At 37.8% G+C, this 11534-nt stretch overlaps 1 protein-coding gene across 6 annotated transcripts in view; it reads right to left on the minus strand.

The window, feature by feature from the left end:
- Positions 1–1660: 1660 nt before the first annotated feature.
- Positions 1661–11534, minus strand: part of LOC115428381 (uncharacterized) — a 73345-nt gene continuing 63471 nt past the window's right edge. For 2 of the 6 annotated variants that reach the window (XM_030147393.1, XM_030147389.1), the window contains 11 exons: positions 8916–9037; positions 8731–8829; positions 8099–8156; positions 7134–7265; positions 6866–6967; positions 5455–5775; positions 5285–5353; positions 5063–5205; positions 4834–4965; positions 4161–4221; positions 1661–2492 (listed from right to left, as the gene is read on the minus strand). In XM_030147393.1, the coding sequence (XP_030003253.1) occupies positions 1990–2492; positions 4161–4221; positions 4834–4965; positions 5063–5205; positions 5285–5353; positions 5455–5775; positions 6866–6967; positions 7134–7265; positions 8099–8156; positions 8731–8829; positions 8916–9037 (1742 nt within the window). In that variant the 3' untranslated portion in view covers positions 1661–1989. The remainder of the gene's footprint in view (positions 2493–4160; positions 4222–4833; positions 4966–5062; positions 5206–5284; positions 5354–5454; positions 5776–6865; positions 6968–7133; positions 7266–8098; positions 8157–8730; positions 8830–8915; positions 9038–11534) is intronic. The other 4 variants (XM_030147391.1, XM_030147390.1, XM_030147395.1 and 1 more) reach the window with 4 other exon arrangements.

An 11534-nucleotide genomic window follows, 5' to 3' on the forward strand; every position in this document is an offset into this window, starting at 1 on the left:
TACATACTGCATGTTTTATTCTTCTGTCCATTAAAACAGGTCATGACACGCACATCCAGTCACTAAAAAGTGTGCAGGATCCCAAAGAAACAGTGGATGCAACAATCAGATAAGGTCTGCACAACCTGTGAGCTCCCAAAGTTTTATTCACCATATAAAACGTTTTGGGAGCTCACAGGTTGTGCAGACCTTATCTGATTCTTACTCTTCTGTCCACTCATGTCCTTTATTTGATGGGTGTATCTTCTCTTCATGTCAATAATACAGGGTGTCCCATAAGTCTCCATACATAGGAAAAGTAACCGTTTCTTGACATAAACCATTTTTATTTATATAATATGCTCTATATGACTGCCATTTTGTCAGGAACACATTTCAATGCGTGTCTGCTGAAGAACTATAAAGAAGAAATATAAAGAAATACATGTTAGAACCATATATGTATGGAATGTATTATGTCTCCTATGTATGGAGACTTATGGGACACCCTGTAGAATCATTTTGTTTCTTAAACTTTATAGACTTGAAGAGCATGTTTCGTTGTAAGGATGATCTGGATGAGACTCCCTCATTGTAAGACATGAACAAGGTGATCTTCAATCTTTATTATAGCTCTGGGAGAACAGCATAGGATCTCACAGACAACATTTCACTTTTATTCTTAATTCTCCCATGTGAATCTGTAAGCATCCAGTAATTCCATAAGATCTTTATACAGTTCTTTGCTCATGTGATTGATAAGTCTGACCCCGTGAACATATTCTGCATATATCACTTTTGTTTGTGTGTGTGCCATTTTTTACTTAACTGTTTTTATACTTACATTGTCTTTTTTACTTAACTGTTTTTAAACTTATGTTTTTATTCTTGGCTGTATAACTGATGTATTTTTCTTGACTATCTTACAGAATATAAAACCAAATTTCGTTGCACTGTACAATGGTATTTTGCAATCATAATAAAGTTTACTCTATTCTATTTGCCATTTTCAATATGATGAAATACGCATGTGGACAAAATGTGAAATGCACTCTAATGGGAAAATGTGGCATCTCCTTGGGACCCAAATTTCACAAAATTCAGTTTATTATATTGATGGTTTCATTTTCCTGTCAAGTTTATTTTTAAAGATCAAACCTTTTGTGGTTTGGTGAAGTTTCTCCTCCCTCCACTCATCCTCCTTAGACCCAGCAATACATTTGTGTCCTCTGAAGGGGACAAGAGTTTCAAACATAAAAAAAAAAGAAATCTGCTGCAAAGGTCATTCCATAATAAATAAAAAAGCAGCATGTTTTTGTCACCCAAGATAATTACTGAACTAACACACATGCAAATACAAACTTTTACTTTCCTGGGTCTCAGGGGGGCACGACGCTGAAATGAGTATTTAATCCTTATGAAAATAAAATCACCCCATATGATCTTTATTCAGTCTTTGTGAACCTGTCTTAACTTTTTTGTCTACGTCTTTCTCACTGAACATACATTCAGCATGATCCAAATAATATGGGGGACACAGCCTCTCCTCTGGACTTCACAGGATGTAAACAATTTTGACCCCTGACCCCCTCATCTATTTTGGTGTTGTGCTCCTCTGCAGGAATATGACTGCACTTCATAATAATCCAAGTCAGGTTTTCACAAAAATCAAAGATCCAAATTGATATTTAATATTTGATTTATTAAAATGCAAATATCTTTAAAATAACAAAACTTCAAGAAATGTTGACAGAACCATTCACATTAAACTAGCAGGTCTGTGCTGTGCTGTTTACGTGTCAACAAAAACATTAGAAAATGAACATGGCTGCTAATAATTCAAACACAAAACAATCAACTTACAATAATAAGCCTTCGTAACTCTAAATAAAATGAAGGGGTGTTTTCATATCCACACTTTAAAGCACTTAAAACACTGCTCAGGTCTCTGTTGTTTAATAAGTAGCTACTGTTTCTGACACAGAGCTGAAGGGTTTCACTGGTGTAAAATCATTGTTGGCTGTGGAAGGATCCAGGATGTGTGGAGGCTTGAACGGCAGGTGCAGTAGGTTGTGTGTTACTGTTACTCTGCCCAAAAAAAACTATGTACTGGTTCGGGACATGACAAGCTGGGTTGTAATTCTGACTGAACGGAGTGGTAGATGGAGCTGCATAGACAGTGTTACTGGCTATGACAGGCTGAGTGGCGTCTGTCCATGATAACACCTGCTCGGGCTGCACAGCTGGAATCAGCCAATCAGTAGAGGTCTCTGTGATTGTGTTATTTTGTACAAATGAAAGTGTGGTGACCTGCTGTGGTGGCTGCTGTATGTGAATCTGGCTCAGGGAGGCATTCCTGCTTTGTCTTTTCCCTTGGTGTGTAGGTCCAGGGTAGACAGGAGACATCTGTGACGCTGTGAGGGCTGAAGCATTCTGGGAGGGAAGATCAACAGCAGGTCTGATGGGCATATTCAGTTTGCCACTGCCCTGGATTTCTCGCACCAGCTTCAAAGCTGTGAAAACAAGTCAGAAAAGTTGTTGATTATATATTTGTTACTATTAGTTGGTCATTTTCTCCCACGCCATTTACTACACTAAGCAACTTTAAAAACGCACATTTAAAAATTTGCCAGAATTGTCATGATGTGCTCAGACACTCCAAACTGCTTCCCAGACACACAATGTACTGTTCTGTCTGACAGATTGTGCTATTTCTCGACCACAGACCAATTTATGAAAGTTGTACTCACAAGTGTACAAACTGGGTAGGGGAGTGAAATACTGTGAGGGGCTACATTGTTAACCAAAAATGTGTAGGTTTTGTACACATGTGACCCTCCCCATAAAAACCCTGAGGTAAAAATGGGGAAAATGACTACAGCAAAAATGCCACGCTTTTGAGTGCAGCCTTGTAAAAATGAGTGGTATTGTCAAATCAGCCTGACTGAATAAACTGTTTCTTTGATTCAAAATCTTGTGTGTATGTCTCCCAGAATGTGTGCAATAAGAACAATACCTATAATTGGAAATATAGTCCATGAATTAAAAGTAAAACACTCATGAATTTCATTGTGCGTTTTTAAAGTTACTTAGTGTAGAATTTCTGTTTAAAAATCCAACCAGAGTGGCAGCCTTTCCAGCAGCTCTGTGCCGTTTTGTGCTTTTAGTCCACATCTAACTATTATATATTCTATTGATATGGATTATAACATGCCGAAATCCATTTATCCCATTCATCAACTATACAAACTGAAGATGCTTAAGCCCCATTCCGCTGTGGTTCCGTTTGCCTGGTGAAGAAGCCATATTGTGGCTACAGAGCTGGCGCTACGCTAAAGGCAAAGTAGCTTAAGAAGAAGTGATGATAGAAGCCAAATGTACCTGCTGTGATTATGGGAAATGTGAGCTCACTACTTACCAAGACTGATGAACTGGTTACATGAGTGAAAAATGTAAAGACCTACAAAGGCGTGCATTTGTTTTCTGACACATGGCTCATAGAGCTACCCGGCTTCAACATAGTCAGAGTGGACGGAGACACTAAAGCATAAGAGAACCAGAAAGGAGGACGACTGGCCATTTACATGAACACAAGGTGGAGTAATGCTGGGCATGTGAGCATTCAAATCTCCACCTTTAGAGCAGATATTACATTTTGGGCTATAAGTTTGCGTCCCAGTTACTTGCTCAGAGGGTTTGGACACACTGTTGTTATCACTGTTTATGTCCCTGCAGTGTGTGACATCATCAATTCCACTGTTGCTAAATTACAAACACAGCATCCTGAAGTGTTTGTGTAAATGTCTGGATTCTTAATACCATGGGGAGCAGGACTACCAACTTACTGTATACAAAGGTAAAGGATGCCACCCCCTGATGCCTGTATCGGACAAAGCAGACCACAACCTTATTCTGCCTCAACCTCACTACAGACTGTGAGTGAGGAGGCTACGTACAACCACTCACTCATTCAAGAAGTGGTCTCCTGGGGCAGACAAGTACTAAGAGACTGTTTTGAAAACACAGACTGGGATGTACAGTCAGTTGGACAGTGGGAACTTCGAGGATGTTGTTGACTGCACCACCAAATACAAGAACATCTGTATGGACGTTGTTCCAGTAAGAACTGTACTGTACCGAGTCACATCAAGGGCCTTCTGAACCAGCACAAGAGGGCTTACCTACTTTTATACACGGCACATCGCGAACATAGTTATAGGCCCTTGAGTGCAGCAGGACACTCTGAGAAAAAACAAAAAGCAGGTATCAATTAGTATTATGGATGTGTGTTGGCGCACTCTTGTTAACTGGTTTTTGTGAGAAGTGAGATGGAAAACTTGTAGAATCATGTAAAATGAGGCCAAATTGATGCAAAAATGTTTCTACCACTGTGTGTTTGTATGACTATCTGGGCAAACAAGTGCCAAGGTGTACTGTGATCCAAGTGTAAGTTGAACAAACATGTATACATACGGACCATCGGGCTCATGTTTCAATGTAACAGTATAAAACAGTCCTTAAATCAACCTCCTCAACACAGAGTGTCTCTGTCTTTAAAGCCCTACCTTAGGCCCTGATCTTGTAGTTTAACTCTGTAAGAAATGGTTCATATGCTTTAAATCAAAGTTGAGTCTGTTTATATTTCTAAAAGGCTGTAGGATCTGAATTCTTTCTGCCACCACAAGTTACAAATCTACGAATCTTAAACATATCCTTTTTTTATCAAGCACAAGACTTGTTTAATCACATAAACATATTTAGAATACATTGACTGCCATTTGTCCTTCAAATTACAAAGACTTGATATAATATAGATGGTACTTAACGGATCTACAGATGGACCTAAACAAGTACCTGCGCATCCATCGAAGTTTCCCTCTCTCTGAGGAAACTGACAATGTCTTTTACAAGTTCTACTCTCTGGTGTTCCTCCAGGTCCTTATCTGACAACCAGTATAAGAACTTCTGGTACTGGGGCTGCATCTGCTGAAACAAACATTTTATGTGAACATGTACAAAATGACCAAAACTGGTTTGATAGAATAGAAAATAAACTTTCATGCATATTGTAAACACCACTGACCATGTATTTGACCTGGTGGCGAATGCTGATCATGTGCTTAATGATGTCTCCGTTCGAGTGCCTCTCTTCACAGCATTCACACAGGTAGATGGTTGGTGATGGTTTGTTGGATATCTCTCGGCATTCCCATATAGAACCCAGACCTGTTGACACATAATGAATGAACTTTTTGTAAAATGGAGTAATGAAGAGGGATACAAACGAATTCCTAGACATACTTACCTATGAACGGTTCAGTGACTTTCACGCTTAACCCTCTCGACAAGTTACTTGGACCTGGAGCCATTTCTCCTTTGACAAACAGAAACCAACCGATAAAACTGTTAAATGGAAAAAAACAAAACAAAACAAAACACACAGACTAATAATGATCAATAATAATCAGGCCCTACCCATTCGAATTGTATCTTGTGCCTCGAACGCCTCCTGCTGCCCTGGACTATATCTTGAAAGTCTTGGTACATGTTCTGCTTTCTGTCTGAGGGTTGACGGTCTCACTAGAGCATCAGATGAAACGGATTTTGAGGACGGGGTTTCCTTCGAGCCCGCTGTTGAAACCTGTGCGTCCTGTAATACTGGAACATTGCTCTCCTGCTGTTTTCCGTACACAAATGTTTTTTCGCCTGTGTCGGGGGTTTGAATCGGTGGTCTGACTGATACTACACTGGTGTTCAGAGGATCCAGTGTAGTGGAAGGGCTTTCCACTCTGAGCTCTGGAAGGCAGAAGTGTAGAATCAGAATCCGAAGAATCAGAACTGCCTTTATTGTCATTTGACAGTACAAAGTACATCAAACGAGATAGAAGATGGCCCATGTTAAAAAGAGAACACTCTAATGCAAGGACTGATGACTATAAATGGACCGACTCACACTGTTGCTTTAAGACAGTGGTTTATCCAAGTCTTATTAATACACTGAGCAAAAATATAAATACCCCATGTACAGTATTTGTGTAACATGAAATGTGCGGCCAAAAGTGTATATATAAGAGTCCAATCAAGTAAAAGTGAATATCAACATGAAAAGGTCAGTTTGCACACATCATTTATCAAGTGGGCTCATGTTTTAGCTAAAGATCTCTATTTTATGGAACTGTTATCCTTTTTAAAATACTACTTGTAGAAAAAAAGTTACATCCAATTCTATCGATTGTACTTTTTACACCATAGCCATGCCTCAGACATAAAAATATAGCTCGAATTTTACGCTAAAAATTATATCTAAAAAATGTGAAAATTTATTCAATCGGTCACATTTAAAAACACTGTCTTTGAACTGTTTTAAATTACTCTATATTTGTCATTTACCTATATCAGTATGGACCTCCACAAGCTATAAATAATGCTGTGTTCTTATTAAATACATCAAATAAAGCATTGTGATTACATCTGGTTTGTTGTTTTAAAAAATAAGTCAACATTTTGGTGGATGCACACAATAGTAAAGAGTCATCCATGTTACCACATTCTCATGTAAATACAACAGAGACTTTTCAATATTTTACTCCAAAATTTATTTTCAGCATAGATGAACATACTTCAAAGGTTTTGTCCTACTTGATATCAATTTCTGTCATGAACCACATGTTTGCATAAAGCTTAAAAAACTGATGTCTGTTTCAAATCCACATGTTACAGTGCAGTTTTCCACTTAAAAATTTTGTCTCCCCAAATTTTGTTATACATGTCGAGTGCAGTGTGTCTGAAGGTAAAAATTATGAATTGGTCATTAACATGTTTGGAAACGATAAACTAGTAACTTCAACTATGTTTGCTTTCATAGTCCTAAAATATGGGCCCTTACCAGCTTTCTGGACCGGTACTGTCTTGAGCTCATTTTTGTTTTCCTTCTCTGTCTGGTTGTGGGTAGAAAGTACTGCAATTTCATATGGTGGCGAGTCCATCTCTGAAAAACAAAGCTGAAATCATTTGTACAGTGTAATACCAATGTGTCATGTACAACACACAAGTCATCAGAAACCACAGAAAACATGAGCATACTAGATAAATCATGCAAAATTACAAGCTCAAGAACCCACAAGACATGGAAATTTGGCAAAATATAGATGTACCGAAATCTGGGCTTGTAAATCCACTTGGACTAGCTGAGAAAACTGGCTGTCTTGTGTTTTTTCCAGGATATGTTGAGGATGGCGAATTCCTTGAGTTTTTCTGGTTCACCATCTCTACAAGTCTTTGTACAGCTAAGAAATAAGATGGAGACAGAACATGAGTTGGAACCAAAACAGCCAATGATTAGGGAGTACAATTATGAATACCATAATTTATGTTATTACCTCCACCAACGAGGTTATGTTTTTGCCTGTGTTGGTTTGTCTGTTTGTCTGTCCATGTGCAAGATAACTCAAAAAGTTATTGATGGATTTGGATGAAAATGTCAGGAAATGTTGATACTGGCACAAGGAACAAATGATTAAATTTTGGTGGTGATCGGGGGGGGGGACTGATCTGCCTTGGCGGACGTCTGTGCTCTCCGAGTGCTTTTCTAATTTAAAATTAAATTCAGATTTCATTGCAATAATGTAGGCATAAGTGACTTACTGCACACCTTCACAAAACAAAAGTTTTAAAAGTTTAAAAGTTTTAAAATTAACAAGTGTGAAAGCAATCAGAAAAAGGATTTCAGATAAAAACTACAGAGAAGAAATGAGGAGATGTGAATTAGGTGTAATCTGCCCCACAAAAGCCATGTCAGCCTGTGACCTGGTCCAGGACCTACAGAAAGATGTCAGATGCTTTTGTCACCTTGACGTCTTTATGCAAAACTAAATTTAAGTAACACTTGCAGAAATGGTTCCCATTCAGTGGTCTTCATTTTATTTTCAATTTGCAAAAAAAAAAACAAAAAAAAAAAAAACCTTAACTAACTTAATACTACAAGCAAACAAATGAAATGCCATGTATGACCTTTTTCTGAAAATGTCATTACACTACGGATTGACACACACAGTTACTGTTACTTCAGTTTCTTTACCACTGCTCTGTGTTCTATGTAGCAAGTAAGAGGTTGTCTTACCTATGGCCTCTGGAAGAGCAGCAAGCTCCTGATACACATCCAGATTCACTTTAGTCCTCTGAAAAGAGGAAAAAAAAAAAAAAAAAGGTTTTCATTATGCCATCGTACATTACTGATATATGCTCTAATGTACAGTAAAAATTGTAGTGCATATTGTTAAAAATTGGATTTTTGTCTATTTTATTTTAATTTTTCATATCACTGAAGATGAACTGGTCCCTGTTTTAATGAAAACCATACAATACAAACCCAAATAACAAATAGCTGGAAAATGCAAGAATCAAGTGTTTATTTTGTTGTGTCCATTTTATTTTGGACACTCAAGGGCCAAAACATAAAATGTCACCTGTACCATGACAAATGTAAACAATATAAAGAACTTAATTATTATCAAACAAAAAATTCCGAAGTGTGACGTTATCCACGTAAGAGCGAGGGACCGGGGGAGGATGAACAGGTGCGTAAGGATCCGCGCAGGTGCCAATGCCGGCATGGATTCAAAAATAAACAGGCGGTCAATACTGAAACAACTCGTCAACTAAAAAAATCGCCGTTGACTAATTTTCATGGACGATTACGTCAACTAATGGCACCAGCACATACATTTTCAAAGTGTGAGAGAAGAGGCTCACCTTCAAGGGTTTCTCAGCTTCAGCTAATTCAGCCACTTTTTGGTATAATTCCTCCTCTAATGTTGACTCCTTTGGCGTCCACGATGGATACATCAGTTTCTAGAGGGAAGGTTCAGGACACTCAGTTAATCTCTGTTACAGAGGCTTTTTGTTAAAGTTCAAAAGAATGCAAGATTTACACCAACCACATATTTATACTGGTGTTGGAAGCTGCACGTGTGCGAGGAATGTGTTAGTCTGACCATACACAGCTGGCAATAAGCTTGTCGTTTATCTTCACAATTTACTTTGATCAACTGGTCAACACCTGTAAAAAAGGGAGATAATTCAGAAGTAAAAAATGGAGAATTAATTATTCATGATAAATTACATTTATTAATATTAGATTTCCTGTATTTAGCATAAAACATGGATATGTCTACTGAATATAGCTGTAATAAAAACATTACAATAATGTGATTCCAAAGAGTGCAAAAATGAGCATTTCAGTCATTTTGAAATTCAGGTAAATAAGCATACATATATAGGCTGCCTCCACACAATAGCCTTCTTTCTATAAACATCTTCTTTGAACATTGTGAATTACTGCGCTAGAAAATGTTAACAGTAACAGGTACATTTCCCAATAATTAGCAATTTCACAAAAAAATTGACACTCGCTTAAGTTGTTTTTTTTTTGTGTGCAATTAATGCACACAATGATAAATGGAAAGATGTGATCCAATTTTTTTTTTTTTTTCCTTTTTTAACAGCCTAATAATACAGCAAAGTCTATAATTCATAATTTCTTCTAAAAAGTTTGGTATTTTATTGAAACACAGCTGCTGCAATGACTGAGATACTGGCTTTCATGCCACTATTCCATTTTTTTTTTTGTCATCACAACAAAAGAAGTCAAGGCATACTTAGGCTGCAACTAATGATCACTTGTGTTGTCCATTAATCTGCTGACCTTGGTTAATGGGTTAATTGTTTGGTCTCAGTCTCTGCCTGGGCTTTGTTCTGCTTACAGATATCTTCTAATTGGTCTTTGAATAAATCATCAGAAGCCAGCATTCAAGGTAACAGAGTTTTACTGATGACAAAAAACCAGAGAGCAGCTCATAGTGTCATCAAGCTACATTAGAGACAACTTCGCTCCTAAGGATTGGAATTAGAGTTTATATCCTCCTGAGACCCAGCAATGCATTTTTGTCCTCTGTAGGAGACAAGAGTTTCACAGCTTTACTTAAAAAAAAATAGGACCAATGGCCCTGCAGCTTACCAGCCAAATTAAAAGTTTTGGGAAATGTATCCAGATGCCATTTATTATCACCCAGTTCTGTGTATTTATTATATTACAGAAATAGTGATGACGATTGAGTGATGATGTCACCAGGAATCCTCTTCTGATCATGTGAATGAGGTTATTTCTAAACAAATAACATGTGCGAAGGATCACACCGCGCATGCCCGAAGGAAGTACAGTCGGCAATTGGTTGTTGACAATAAGGTGACCGGATTTCTTTACCTGAATGTTATTTGTAAACAATCCAACACATGCTTCTGTAACACGCAGACATGTAAGAATTTGGATAGCTCAAAACAACAATTTCAAATCCAGTTTAATGGTGGCAAGCGAATCAGCATATGGCTACCATGTTTTGGTCATATTCCAATCAGATCTGTAAAAAATTCAAATTCCAACTTGATATCATTGATACTGATTTATTGGATCAATCCACTTCCTATCTGTTATAATGGGAAAATTTTTCAAAGTCGCACCAAATCCAGAATCCGATCTGGATTGAAATAATTTCAATACCTTGTGTTGACATCATCATACAGAAGCTGTATACCAAGTTTGAAGTCAATCAGAACTGGAGTTTAGGAGAAGAAGACAATTGAATTTTTTTCCCCATAAGAGCCCATGTTAAATTTTCCGTAACTTCCCGGATCCAGAAGATCTTGATCAGCATGTGGCCATTATGTTTTGGTCATCTCCCCACCAGGGCTGTACTGTAGAAATTTACATTGGATATCATTTATATTTACTGAATTATTGCATCGATCCACTTCCTATCTCTTATAATGGGGAAATTTTTCAAAGTGGCACCAAATCCAGAATCAGATCTGGATCCAAATAAATTCACTAACTTTTGTTGACATCATCATAAAGAAGCTGTATACCAAGTTTGAAGTCAATCGGAATTGTAGTTTCGGAGAAGAAGATGATTGAAATTTTTGTAACGGACGACAGACGCCGACGGACGCCGCATGACGACAATAGCTTACGGCCTTTTGGCCAGTAAGGTAAAAAAAAAAAGCACTGCAAAGGACATTGCATTAAAAAAAAAATACAAAATGTATCTGAAAAAAATGTTGCATTATGTTGTTTCCAATCAAGACCATTATTTAATGCAATAAAGTCAAAACTTTTACTTTCATGGGTCTCTGGAGGATATACCTTTGAAAAAGCTTCCTCAACACACACCAGGTGTGTTTTGGCACATTCAAATGCTTTACATACACACTCGCTCCTGTATAACATCACTAACATTTTTCTGTGGATACCTGCTGTGCATTCCCGGGGGTGTATGTTTGTAGACTTGAGTAGCATTTGATTGCTGTTACTTTTTTTCTGATCTTTCCTTGTAGCTCGACACCCCCCCCCCCCCCCCCCCCCCCCTTTTTTTTTTTTTCCCCATGCATATTATAACAGGATTTCTCGTTTTCAGCAGATTTATGTGATAATGCCTCTCAGTGTGAATTTTCATAACAGCTGTGTTGAGGCCCCTCACAGACTCGTCCTTTCCATGGCCTTT

Source organism: Sphaeramia orbicularis, chromosome 11 (assembly GCF_902148855.1).
Source record: "Sphaeramia orbicularis chromosome 11, fSphaOr1.1, whole genome shotgun sequence".
NCBI classification, from domain to species: Eukaryota; Metazoa; Chordata; class Actinopteri; order Kurtiformes; family Apogonidae; genus Sphaeramia; species Sphaeramia orbicularis.